Genomic DNA, 15,220 nt, shown 5'->3' with positions numbered 1-15,220 from the left:
TCCTTAACAATATCAAACTCTACAATATCAACACAAGGAGAACATCATCTTCATTATCAAAGCAAAGCATCATCAAAGTATACAACAAACAAAACACTGTCAGAGTACACAACAGAATCACAATAAGTCACGACCGATTAGATCGACCTGCTCTGATACCACTAAATGTGACACCCTCTACCCCAACATTAATACACAAAATATTGTTTCTTTTTTTTTTTCTTTAAATTAAATAAAATCTTTCATAGTTAACATCTTTCATGAATAAAACAATTGTTTCAAATATCATAAGGTAGAAGATTCACATTCGTAACACATAAATCATAACAAGTCGACATGTAAGTATTAAGATTCAAGAAATTATATAAAGGAAAATATATATTAATTCCAGCAAAGGTGGCAGTGCCTCCTAGTTAGGAATTAATTTATAACTTTCAAATAATGTAATAAAATAATATGACAAAGATGTACATTTGGTCTTTTCTCAAGAAAGTTCAAAATTATAAAAGAAGAGAAAATTAAAGCTTTTAAAACAATAACGTCCCAAAAATTAGCCTAGCTATGCCCCGATGTCACATCCTATCAGAGCATGTCCCACTGAAGCCTTAAGCCTCATCACCAACACCCTCATGATGTTGTTCACCTGCAACATAATTTAAACATATACAAAAACAACAAGGGAGTGAGAAACATCTCACTCAGTTTCAGGTGCAGAAATAGAGGCTAGATAGCACACACACGCACAACAAATATAAGTCACATGTAAACAATACACATAAATAATCAATATCACATATATATTCATTTATCATGCTATGATGTCATCGACTCGACTCATAAATGCATGCATGTGGCGCCATACGGAAGATTCATAATTCATCGTTGGTGACCCTAAGGTATACCTAGTTACATCACTGGTGACCCTAAGGTACACCTTGTTAGCATGTTACGTCGTGGGCAGGGACGGAGCCAGGATTTCAATACTGGGGGTGCCATATAGGGGGTGCCATATAGTAATATACATATGAGTTTATATTAAAAATATGAGTTTATATTAAAAATAGGGGGTGCCATATAGTAATATATATGTATATAAAAAAAAATTAAAATTGTTGGGGGGGCCGTGGCACCCGTAGGTCCCCCCTTGGCTCCGTCCTTGGTCGTGGGTGACCATAAGGTACACCTAGCATGTTACGTCGTGGGTGACCATAAGGTACACCTAGCATGTTACATCGTGGGTGACCCGAAGGTACACCTGGTTAGCATCGTTGGTATGCGGCCTCAGCGGCACACCTGGAGTAATATATGCATATGATGCATGTCATACATTCATAATCTCATTGACTCAACATTTAACTTGTTACATAATTTCATTTAGTACATCATGTCCTCATTTGTAATAGTCTCATAATCATATTTGTCTCAATAGTCCATGCTTAGGTCTCATGTCATTTGTCCATATTTCACATGGTCATGTCATAAATATTCCTCATAAGGTCCGCATAGGAATTCACAGAAATTATCTTTGTTCATATTAAAACTCATTTATTATTAACATTAATTTCATATTCATTTATTACTTTCAACAAAGAACAAAGTAGAATAAATAAAAATCGGACAGAACAACGACACCTTCAACAAAGAACAAAATAGAGTAAATAGAAAATCAAACAGAACAACGACACCTTCAACAAAGAATAAAGTAGAGTAAATAGAAAATCAAACATAACAACGGCAAGGGATTGGGGGCCAATCCGAAAAACAACCATCCAACAATTATCCCCACACCCCTGAGCGAGGTTCTCACTCCCCCCTTACCTGGATAAGCGGAGTTGAAACTTGGGCAGAATCTCCTCTTCTGGATTCCCTCTTTCTTTCCCTTTCTTTCTTTCTTTCTTTCTTTCTTTCTCTCTCTCTCTCTCTCTCTCTCTCTTCTCTTTCTCTCTCTAAGATTTCACTTTCTTCCTCTGTACAAAATTTTCACCCCCTTGCCCCTATTTATAGGCAATCTGACGCACCCAGAACGGCCGTACTGATTTCGGAACGGCCCGTTCTGGATCCTTCAAATCTGGGCAAAATTCGCAACTGGAACGGCCCGTTCCAAAAGCGAAACGGCCCGTTCCTAAAAAGTAGAACGGCCCGTTCTAAAACCAGAACGGCCCGTTCTCAATCTTAGCAGAATGGCCCGTTCTCCCTCCGGAACGGCCCGTACGGCCCGTTCTCCATACCGGAACGGCCCGTTCCAAGACCGTTCTGAAACAACAAAAACAGCACATTTTTAATGCTTGGAACGACCCGTTCCATTTTTGAACAGCCCGTTCCAAGTTACCAAATTACCCCTATAACTTTAATAAATTTTCGAAAATACCTTTAATAATATAATAATAATAATAAAAGTTGGGTGTTACAAGTAACGCGTTCACGATTCACGAATTAGGGTCCCATTCATGCTACTAAAGTAATTTTTCCATTTTTTTCTACTTTTTATTCCATTGATATTTTCTATTATTTATTTCGCATATAAGAAGGATTTTAAATAAAAGTCACCATTGAGAATATCTTCATGATTCACGTTAAATTTCAAAACTTTCATTAAATTTTATTTAACAACCATAATATGTGCCATTAAATAATAACAATAATTTTTTTATAATTAAATTAATTACATACATTTATGTAGTTAATAAACTCAATGTATTTATCAAGTTTAGTCTTTTTTTTACAATGATTTTTTTTTGTGTATTATTTTTACAAATAATTTAATTTTACTAAAATTATTAAAAATTTAAATTTAAAATATATCTATTTTCTGAATTCATTTTTTCCCTTTAAATTATAAAAAAATCATATTTAAACTTACTATCTTAATAGATTTAAAAATTTAAATATATAACTATATTTTATTAAAAATTCAAATTTAATATATGCCTAATTTTAAATTTTAAATTTTAAATTCTAAATTAAAAATTGTAAATTTTAACTTTTAAAATTTTAAATTTAAATTTTAAATTTTAAATTTTAAATTTTAAATTTTAAATTTTAAATTTTAAATTTTAAATTTTAAATTTTAAATTTTAAATTTTAAATTTTAAATTTTAAATTTTAAATTTTAAATTTTAAATTTTAAATTTTAAATTTTAAATTTTAAATTTTAAATTTTAAATTTTAAATTTTAAATTTTAAATTTTAAATTTTAAATTTTAAATTTTAAATTTTAAATTTTAAATTTTAAATTTTAAATTTTAGATTTTCGATTTTAAATTTTAAATTTTAATCTTTAAATTTTAAATTTTAAATTTTAAACTTTAGATTTAATAAATTTTAAATTTTAATAATTTTACTCAAGTTATTAAAGATTTAAATTTAAAATATCTCTATTTTCTGAATTCATTTTTTCCCTTTGAAATTATGAAAAAAAAATCATATTTAAACTTACTATCTTAATAGATTTAAAAATTTAAATATATAACTATATTTTATTAGAAATTAAAATTTAATATATGCCTAATTTTAAAATTTAGAATTTAAATTTTAAATTCTAAATTACAAATTTTTAATTTTAACTTTTAAAATTTAAATTTTAAGTTTTAAATTTTAAATTTTAGATTTTAAATTTTAAATTTTAAATTTTAAATTTTAAAATTTAGATTTTAGATTTTAAACTTTAGATTTTAAATTTTAAATTTTAATTTTTAATTAATAAATTTTAAATATTAAATATTAAATTTTAAATTTTAAATTTTAAATTTTAAATTTTAAATTTTAAATTTTAAATTTTAAATTTTAAATTTTAAATTTTGATTTTTGAATTTTAAAATTTGAATTTTTGAATTTTTGAATTTTGAATTCTAAAATTTTAAATTTTAAATTTTAAATTTTAATATTAAATTTTAAATTTTAAATTTTATGTTTTAATACAAATCTCTCCGTTTAACTATTTGCATCAGTCAGATATTTAGTATTCGAACTAAAAATATAAACCCATCCACTTCAATTATCACCCTCAAACAAAGAAATTCCCACAAATTATACTAAATTACAGTTCGACCAATTAATGCAACCCCAACAAATTATACCATATTAAAGCTTACCCAATTAATTCAACCCCAAAACTCCCAATTACCATAACCCGAATAAGAAACAAAGAATTGAAGTTGGAAAATTTTATCCTTTCACTTTTCACTGTTTGCAGAGATGGCAAACAACACATTAACACGCAGAGACACAGTAATTAAAATTCAGATAATAAAAGACCAAATAATAATTGTTACGCTTAAGTGGAGTTTTGCGTTTGGGAGAAGTGTGGGTAATTTTCCTTTTGGGGTGGAAAAATAACAGTTTTGTTGCGCGTCTCTGTCTATTCTAATCTTATGTGTTGCTTTGTGTGTGTTTGACATGAGAAAGTTGAATGTTTTGTAAAAGGGTTATTATAATATTCATCAAGTAAAATAAAAATCATCAGTATAGAAAGGGAAGCACGAAAACAAAAAATAATTCCGAAAACGTAAAAAGACGAAATTAAAAATGAAAGATTGCAATGCAATTGACCCAACAAATCATAAAAACGTAAATGTGAATGAAAAATTGAAATGGTTACAAAGAAAGAGAGAAGGTGTTGCAATGCAATGAATGGGTCTCCGAAATTTTGAAACATTAATAGTATGAATGATTTATACCAAAAAAAAAATACTAAAAGATTTCACCTGGGTATCAGGGGGACGAATTTGAACTTATATATGTCGAAGCACCTATAATTGAAGATAATAAATCATCACAACAATAAGTCAAAAGGAAGAAATAACAATCCGCATGAATTTGTAGGATAGGTTTTGGTTTGCAAAAACCCCAAAAAATTGTAACGTACAATGAGAAGTTATCTGGAGTTCCAGAGAAGTTATGAATGTGAGAGTAGTGAGTTAGTTTGAAAAGTGAAGGAGATGAAAGGCACATGTCTAATTTTAAAACCCGAATTTTTCTATTGCTGGTTATATCCATATAGATTAAGAAAGACAACATATTAATAAAGGGTAAATTAGTCATAAAATTTGTGAAAACCAAACTGAAGTATCCCCTTTATCTATTGTTATATATATATATATATATATATATATATATATATATATATATATATTATTCTAATAAATCTAAATTGATTACAAGGTTTTGAAGATCTATAGTTGATTATAGAGATCATGATATCAATTTTAGCTTTCACCTTTTTCTTTTCTTGACGTGTGTTATAAAAAAAATTACTACTTAAAAGTTAAAATTTCAAGCATTTTTTGTGTTATATAATTGAGAACAATCTCAACCAAATAAAACAAAATAGAGCAAGTCAATTAAAGAGAACGGAGCGAAAAATAGAGCAAGTTAATGACAATATCATTTACCTATAGAAGTTTCACCAAATAGGAGAATGGAATAGGAACAGTAGTACAATATTATATATGAGTAGTAGTGCAGTATTATTAACAAGAGAAAAAAAAATGGAGAAGACATGAGCATAGGAAAAAAAAGATGAAAAACTCACTTGGAAATTCTTGAAACACTTGAAAAGTCACTTCAAACAATCTATCAAAATCTTATGGGTTTGGATGAGATTGTTTTATGAATTTGGTATTTATAAATCCCACTAAAGAGTCCTTCAAAATCTCTCTAATACAACAATCCTTTAAAATTCCTATATTTTTGAATACCAATGAATTATTTTTAAGTTGTAAAAAGTCTCAAATGAATACCAATAGATTTTAATGGACTCTTTAAAAAAATCTTGAAAATCCTGATTGAATACCACTGGATTGTTTTTAAGTAACATAAAATCTTAATCAAATATATAGCAACGGACTTTTTTACTCAAAAAAAATCTTTTAAAATCCTATGAAATCCTAAATCAATACACCCTCTTTAAATTAAAGAGAATGTTAAAAACATCCTTTTATCCCCCACCTTTAACTTGCCGTTGAAGTTTCACCAGAAATTTCTAATTTAATATTTCTCTTGTACTAATTGAAAATGCAGAAGAAAAAAATAGACTGCAAAAACAAAATGACCTATGGGATTCAAATTTGTTTTTATATAATAAAGCACACCTAATATTTATATGATTTTAGAACACTGATACTTAAATTATATATTTACCGGTTGAAAACATAATTGACTATATTTTTATAATTTCTTATGCTTTCTTTGAGTCCTTAAAATTGAGAAATTAAGTTTTTTTTTTAATCTCATTACATGCTTTAATTACTATTACAAAAATAATTTTTAGTAACAATTTGTTGTGACAAGAATATAATTGTCACTAAATCAATTATAAACTACATAATTTTGTCATCAATAAAAAACTACATGACTTTGTAATCAATAAACACATTTATTAGTTATTATTTTAATTATATAATCAATTTAATTATTTTTTCAACAACTTAATAGATATTTATTAACATTCTATATTATTAATAATAGTATTCACAACTTTGGATACACTAACCATTACTTAATTCATAATAAAATAATGACCATTTATATTTATGTACCTCCTAAAAGACAAATCAATAGTTGCAAAAGGTTAATTTTAGTACAATTATTAACACTAAATTATCAATAAGACAAAATTAGAACAATCATTTATCACCATATATAATATGATAAAGAAAGTATAATCACACTATTTATTAACCCTAAACACTAAATAAAATTAAATATTCAAGATTCGTTATATTTAATCACATTATTATTTTATTTAAGTATAATTAATAAAATTATAATATTAATCTATTTTTAACAAACGACTAGAAAAACACAATTCATTGCTGCCGACAAAAAAAAAATATAAGAAAATTCTTACGACACCTATAATTCAGTCAACTTTTGAACGAGAGGGCTTTAATGGAAAATTAACAAATTCAAAACTCAAAATCATAGAGTAGAAATTAATAAACAAATGGGAGAAACATATATATTGAAAAGAAAAAACCTAAAGAATTGGATCACCAACGTGAGAGAAGGCGTGAATGAATTATTGAAGCATTTTGCACATATATAAACGAAATAATATTTCCTCTACTCTTTTGGTTCACAAAAAATAAAAATAAAATAAAACATTAAAAAAACTTTTATAATCATGAAAAATCAAAAATAAATTGTTATATGATGAAATTGATTACTGTCATGGAAAATGGTCGCAAAAAGGCTCATGATATATACATCTCCATTTATATATATATATATATATATATATATATATATATATTTATAAGTACATCTTCTTTATTTACTTATTTTTTAAATTATAAGATATTTGTAGTTTTTTTAATTTTTCTAATTTTATATCTCCAGTTTCAATTTGTTATTTTTTTCCTTTTTTTCACACACTTTTTTTTTCTCTTTCAATTTTTACATGCACCATTTCGTCTTCCTCCATTTTCTTACCTATTTTAGTATATAGTTTTAACTCTCTTGATTTTTATATTATTCTCTTTTTTCCTCACCTCTTTCACTTTTTCATATGTATCCAGACCATAGAACTAGTACGCAACAATATTATAAGTATGTGCAACTTTCTCAATAGTTTCTACCGAACTAGATACATATTTTTTTCTTCCAAGACTTCTTTTCCTTTTACTCTTCCAAAAACCTTAATATTAAATTTAGTGTTATGAAAAAATATTTTCACTATTCTAGAGTACTGTGCAGAATAATGAAATTAGTATTCTAGAAAGATCTTTCTATTGTGTTTTTTTTACATACTTTTGAAAACTACTTTCCAAAAAAATATGCAGAAAAAAATACAATCAACATTATTCAGAAAGCCACACACACTTATAATATTGAAGAAAACTAGTTCTACGTTTTGCATGTATGTGAAAACTAAAAATCGGGAGAGAGAAGATATAATAGTAAGAAAATTGAAAGAAGAGGGAGGAAGAGAGTAATGTAAAACTAAAAGAATTAAAATTACTTACCAAAATAAGTAGGGTAAAGGAAAGGTAAGGGTGTGCATGTCAAAATTGAAGAAAAAAAAAGGAGAGAAAATGTGTAAAAAAATACTAAATTAAATATTGTGAGTGTAAAATTAAAAAATTAAAAAAAATGAATATTTTACAAATTTAATTATTCTTTTAAAAAAAAAAAGAAGTGTGCTTTAAAAAAAAAAAGTATATATATCATCAACCTCGCAAAAATTGTAGCATATAGACTAGAGCCCAGTTTTTTTTTTTTTTTTTTTTATCTTTTTATTTTTTGTTGGACAACAGAGTTACATCCTTCAAAAGTTTTGGAGCTTATCATCATGGGCTTGACAAGCAAACCCGATATGTTAGCTATTGGGCTGCGAGGAGCAAAGGCTTTGCATAATTTATCATGATATATACACCTCTTTATTTTTATAAGTACACCTTTTTTTTTTTCTTTTTCTTTTTTTAAAGTAATCAAATTCCTAAAACTTTCATAATTTTAATTTTTTTTTAATTTTACACCTCTAACATTTAATTTAATATTTTTTTCAGATCTTTTTTCCTTATTTTTTTAGTTTTCATATGCACTCCCTTATCTTTTCTCTACCTCACTTATTTATGTAGGTAGTTTCAATTCTTTCAATTTTATATTATTCTCTTCCCCCCTTTTCTTTCAATTTTTTTCCTATTATCTTCTCCCTTCCTGCTTTTAGTTTTCACATACATCTAGACCTTAGAGCTAATTTTTGACAACATTATAAGCGCATGTGACTTTCCTGATAGTGTTAAAAGTGCTAAGGCAAATGTACGCATTTTTTTTTCGAGCACTTCTCCCATTTACACATCTAAAAAACATAACATCAAATAATTTTAATGTTTTAGAAAATACTTTTGGAAATAGTAAAATTAATATTACTGAAAACATGTTTTGAAATTGAGTTTTTAAGATATTTCCAGAAAGTACTTTTCGGAACATTAACTTTATTATTCCAAAAAGTACTTTTTGGAAGTGTGTTATTTTACATACTTCTGGAAAATACTTTCCAAAATACTAAATTTATTGTTTCAAAAAATACTTTCCAGAAGTATTAAAAAACACAATTTTGAAAAATTCTTTTCAAAACACGAATTTCACTATCCCGTATAGTACTCCAAAATAGTGAAAATATTTTTTTTTCATATTACTAAACTTAATGTTAAGATTTTTGGAGGGGTGAAAAGAGAAAAAGTGTTGAAAGAAAAAAAAATGTGTGTCTAGTTCGATAAAAACTGTCGAGGAAGATGCACGTACCTATAATGTTGTTGCATACCAATTTTACGATCTGGGTGCATGTGAAGAAGTGAAAGAGGTGAGGAAAGAAGAGAGTAATGTAAAAATCGAGAGAACTAAAATTACTCACTAAAATATGTGGAGAATTGGAGGAAGACAAGAGACTGCATATGAAAATTGAAAGAGAGAAGGAAGGAGGTGTGTGAAAGAGAAGAAGAAAGTAATAAATTAAAAGTTGGAGGTGTAAAATTAAAAAAAATTAAAGAATAAAAAAAACTATGAATATTTTAAGAATTTCTTTTTTTTTAAAAAAAATATAAAGTAGGTGTATTTATTAAAAAAAAAAAGAGGTGTATATATCATGAGACTTTATCTTTACACCGTTGTGGGGTCGAGTCTTGTTTGTTTATCATTTAAAAAAAAAATTTAGGTGACAAATGAAAGAAATGACATGTATATATTTCTCCTTTTTAATAAATACTATTCTTGTTTTTTATCTTTTTGACAGATTCTTTAAATAATTTCTTAATTTTATGAAATAAATTTTATTGCAAAAAGTATCTTCTTTCACTCATTTGTTATTATTATTTTATTTATCTTTTGTACTTGTGCGGATGGCTGTCTCTAATTAGTCATGCACAAGAGGTCTTGTTTAACCATCTTCAAAATCTTTAAGAATGAGTTCTTTAAAGTTTTGCCAACAATAAAGGGGGACTCCTTGCTTCATATATAGATTGAGTTGTTGGGATAAGAAAACTCGACTAAAAAGTTCATTTTTTATTGGACTCGAACGCCACTAATAAATATAATGTATGGAAACTATATATGATTTTTGTCTTCTACGTTTTCTAACTCCTTCACTGGGTTAGAAAAATAAACGATCACATCATTTAGAAAGTGAAATAAGTGCATAGACTTTGAAATTGTTAGTCTTTATAGAAAGTGAAATAATAGCATAGACTTTGAAATTGTTAGTCTTTGTAGAAATTTCATTTAAAGACAAATTAAGCTTGCCATTCATGTTGCTTTAACGAAATAACAATATATCATATTTATTCATTTTAATTCTATAAAAACTTTTCTCTCTCAATATATTGTCTTCTTTTTGTTATGCAACTGTTAGAAAGATTCAAAAATACTCTAATAATGTGAAAAGAAATTTGTATTTATAGTTACAAAGTGAAAAGAAAATGAAAAAAATTGTGGATTTTAAAAATTAGAAGGAATTAATTTATTTGAATTTTTTCTAACAAAATTTATAGAATTTCTAGGGAATTCTACCTTTAGCTATATATAGATAGCAAATCTATATATGCACCCAAAAATCATATTTGAATTATCTTTTTTTACAAGTTCTTAACTTGTTGCGTTACTACTCCGAAAACTTCAAGTTAAATCATCAAACAACTAATTGTCTTACAATTAATTTTCACATGTGAATATTAAATTAAATATTTTTCTGCACAAAATCTTCATCAAGTTTTTTTTTTTTTTTTTTGCCAAGGAGAGGAGAAATCATCGATCAGTATTCATAATGATTATTATGACTTACGAATTATTGATATATCCGTTTTATAATTTAAATATTAATTATGTAATAGATAAATAGTTTGATACATAATTTTATTTACTATATACATATTAATATATTTCATTCATCAGTTGCGTCGAATTTTATAATTTTAAAAAAGCCATGTTCTAATGTGAACTACAATAACAAAAAAATTAATGTAATGACTATTTATCGTAAATAGACGCAATTTTCTAATCTATCCTTTGAATAGGTAAGGAAATTATGAAATCACATCAAATTCAAAAATAGAAACAAGTGCAAAGACTTGAAATTAGTGTAGTATATGCAGAAAATTCATGTAAAGAAAAGTTAATCTTTCATTTCCCTGACTATTTTATCGTTTTAAATGTACAGACTTTTCTTAGCGTACAAATTGTTAAAAAGTGTAACAAAAAAACCTTTAGTGTAAAAAAGCGTGTGTCTTTAGAAAAGTACTTGAGCAAGTGTGAAACAGAAGTACTTTAATCTGCAGTTCATGTGCTATTTAGTAACATTGCAAAAAAAGTCTTTGATAATATAAAAATAAAGCATGTTAATTATATATACTTTCTGTTAAATTTACAAATTATCCCTTTCAACATCAATTTTGTGTATCTCCTGAAATTTTAGTAGTAGCAAGTTGCAAGTACAAGAAGCAGAATCCAATTAATGAACCTATGATCAGTATACGAAATAATTTAATTACACAAACATTTAATCATTTAAAAATGATTTGAGTATAAATCATATTTTTTGTTTCACGAAGAATGATGAGATCATATAACATATTTTTTAAAATCCATGACTTATTTAAAGAAAAAATAAATCAAATCACAAGTATAAATTTATGTTAGTACAATAACTGTTATGAGTGTTTAATATTGAATGTCTATTGTACCGTACGAGGCCGAACGGTCCGAACACCCGACCACGTAACCGAATGGTCCGAACACATTCACCCAAACCCGAATGAACCGAAGCCCGAGCATGTCGACTACCCATAAAAGGGAACAAGTCGGTATGTTCGACTCAGACACCAATCTTCGCTAGGATGATTATGGAAGGATTAATTTGCATAATATCTCGGTTTAACCCCCTAATTATCCGGGGCTCAGTCCCTAATCACGGCCCAACAAGAAACACTATAAATAGACCCCCTGTGAGGTACGTATCAACTTTCAACTACCGCATTTATTACGCCGAGCACTTACTTGAGCGTTGGAGTGTCTTTGCAGGCACACCCCCCCTCACATCGGACTACCCAGATAGGAACGAGAAGACCGAGTCCTAGGATCAGACCCTCTACAACAATGATAAGTGAATTGTGTATCCTAACACAGGAACATTTGGCGCCCACCGTGGGGCCGAAGAGACGTTTCAGCCCCTTTTAAACTCTACGACTGAGACCAAGATATGGTAGTTACGTGCAATGGAGAATCAACAACGACTCAACCGATCCCTAACCCCGAAAGTAACCCCGTCATGACCAACCAAGAACGTTACCCGTACGGAATGCCCCAGACCCAACCGGAGCCGGTGGTGCAACAGGTCCGACCGAATACCAGTCAAGCCCAACCTGACCTCCAAGACGTCCTGCGCGCATTGCGCGAGGAAATGGCGGCCATCCGAAGGCAAAGGGAGGCTAATGCCCGGGAACGAGCCGAACTACGACGACAAAACGCAGAGCTCCGAAACCTGAATCAAACTTGTGTGCCGTCTACTCCCACACTCGCGGAAGAGTCAGCCTATCATGCCCCAACCGACCAGGTCACCCGAACACCGGTTACTTCCCTGACAACCCGAACACCGGTTACTTCCAGGAGAATAATGGAGGCGACCTTACTGGACCATTGGAAGAGCCTACCAATAGAGAAGTACGATGGGTCTACCGACCCCGAAGAACACTTGAATGTTTTTCTAACACAAGCAACTCTCTCTACTCAGGACGACTCCACACTATGCCGAATATTCCCCACGTCGCTGAAAGGAAAAGCCTTGAGCTGGTTCACGAGGTTACCGAGCGCGTCCATCGACTCGTTTAACGAATTGTCATCCCAATTCTCTCTCCAATTTGCGACGAGCAAGCCGTATAGAACGACCTCGTTGGCCCTGGCGGGAGTTCATCAGGAGAAAAAAGAAAGTCTGAGAAGTTTCATGGACCGATTCAACAAGATAGCCATGGAGATCAGCGATCTAAACCCCGCAGTGGCGTTGGACCGGCTGAGCACTGCCCTCAGGCCGGGGCCTTTCGTGCGCTTGTGCAAAAAACCACCGGTTGATATGAACGACCTTAGACGACGAGCCGAGAAGTACATGCAAATGGAGGAACTGGCGGAAACCCGAAATCAGGCTAGAGCCGAAGAAGGTTTTGGCCGAAAGGAATCTGGCTGAGAGCCGATGAAAAAGACCCATACCGAACAAGTTAATGTTTGCCCCCTGAGAGGACCACGTTACACTGCGTACACTCCACTGAATGCAAGTAGGGCCAAGGTGATGGAACAAGCCCTCGCCTCCGAAATCTTGGTAATGCCGAAAAGGGCGAACACCCCCCCGAGGGCCGACAAAGCTAAGACATGTAGGTTCCACCGAAACAGAGGGCACTCGACAGAAGAGTGCTCGACCCTAAAGGACAAGATTGAAGACCTAGTGAAGCAAGGTCATCTCACAAGCTTTGTCACCCCTCAAAACCATCAGTCGAGAGGGAGAGACTACCACGCTCGGGAAGTGGCACCCCAAAGGACCGACACCGCCGATCCCGGTCTGACGAAAGGAGAGACTATTCTAGGCATTCCCGAGAAGACAATGACTGGCCAAAGAAAGTTATCAACACAATAGCTGGAGGCTTCGCCGGGGGAGGTTCTACATCTTCGGCACGAAGGAGACACCTCCGAGCTGTACGATCGGTGAACAATGTAAATCAGCCGAGAACACCGAAGATGCCTCTGATCACGTTCTCGGATCGAGACTTCCGTGGCGTCGACCCTATTTAGGACGATGCCATGGTGATTTCTGTTGAGGTTCATAATTGCATTGTGAAGAAGACCCTGATCGACCAGGGAAGCTCCGCCGACATCTTGTATTGGAACACCTTCATGCAACTGGGGATTCCAGAGGAGAGCTTAGAACCGTACCATGAGCCACTGGTAGGATTCTCGGGCGAGAGAGTCATGACGAGAGGGTGCATTGATCTGTACACACGCTTCGGCTTCGACCAAAAGTCTGCTCGAGAGATCAAAATTTGCTACATTGTGGTACACGCGAGCACGTCCTACAACATCCTACTAGGCCGACCCTCGATCAACGCACTGGGGGCCATTATCTCAACCCCTCACCTGTGCATGAAGTTTCCATCAAGGGATGGTCAGGTAATTACTGTTCATGCCGATCAGAAGACGGCGAGAGAGTGCTACCTCTCGAGGCTGAAGGTGAAACCTATTGCCGACCCCCCGACGTCCGCGAGAGGTGTACATGTCGTCAGGCAGGCAATGACGGAGGACATAGACCTCGATCCCCGGCTAGGTGAAGAGGAGCGCATTGAGCCTGCTGAAGACCTCGTTCCTTTTCAATTAGGCCGAACACCGGAACAGACCACCAACATTGGGTCTCAACTGAGCGAGGCTGACGTAAACCGAGTCAAGTGTGTAGTCCGGGATAACCGAGACCTTTTTGCATGGACGGCGTCAGACATGCCGAGTATAGATCCAAAGTTTTTATGTCACCGACTGGCCGTATGCCGAGATGCCCGACCTGTCGCTCAAAAGAAGCGAAAAATGGGTGATGAGAAGAGGAGAGCCGCCAATGCCGAGGTACAAAAACTCCTACAAGCAGGGTTCATCCGAGAAGTCACCTACACCACCTGGCTAGCCAACGTGGTGTTGGTCAAAAAATCGAATGGCAAGTGGAGAATGTGCACCGACTACACCGACCTCAATAAAGCCTGCCCGAAGGATGCTTACCCACTCCCTTGCATCGACCGGCTCGTCGACGGCGCATCTGGGCATGCTGTGTTTAGTTTCCTGGACGCTTACTCTGGCTACAACCAAATAAAGATGCACCTTGCCGATGAAGAGAAAACGGCGTTCATCACCGAGAGCGCCAATTTTTGCTACCGAGTCATGCCGTTTGGACTGAAAAACGCTGGGGCGACATACCAAAGGCTGATGGACAAAGTGTTCCGGGATCAGATTGGCTGAAACATCGAAATTTATGTGGATGACATGGTAGTCAAGTCCAACTCTCTCACCGACCACATAGCGGACTTAGCCGAAATCTTCGGGGAACTCCGAAAGCACAACATGAGGCTCTACCCCGAGAAATGTACCTTCGGGGTCAAGGGAGGCAAATTTCTGGGGTTCATGTTATCAGCGAGAGGCATAGAAGCAAACCGAGACAAGTGCCAGGCCGTATTAGACATGCAAAGTCCGAGTAACCTCAAGGAATTAC

General features: G+C 32.2%; 1 protein-coding gene across 1 annotated transcript; it reads left to right on the top strand.

The window, feature by feature from the left end:
• The first annotated feature begins 13,776 nt into the window (after positions 1 to 13,776).
• Positions 13,777 to 14,970, top strand: LOC145951713 (uncharacterized). The gene has a single exon (XM_083063607.1). It carries the CDS (start codon positions 13,777 to 13,779, stop codon positions 14,968 to 14,970), a length of 1,194 nt encoding a protein of 397 aa, XP_082919733.1.
• Positions 14,971 to 15,220: the final 250 nt, after the last annotated feature.

This window comes from Cajanus cajan, chromosome 1 (genome assembly GCF_000230855.2).
Source record: "Cajanus cajan strain Asha chromosome 1, NIPB_CcT2T_4, whole genome shotgun sequence".
Classification (NCBI taxonomy): domain Eukaryota; kingdom Viridiplantae; phylum Streptophyta; class Magnoliopsida; order Fabales; family Fabaceae; genus Cajanus; species Cajanus cajan.
This window is presented reverse-complemented; position numbering and strand designations above follow the sequence as displayed.

Coding starts and splice junctions, on each gene's coding strand:
- LOC145951713 (XM_083063607.1), top strand. CDS start 13,777: ATGGTGATTTCTGTTGAGGTTCATAATTGCATTGTGAAGAAGACCCTG.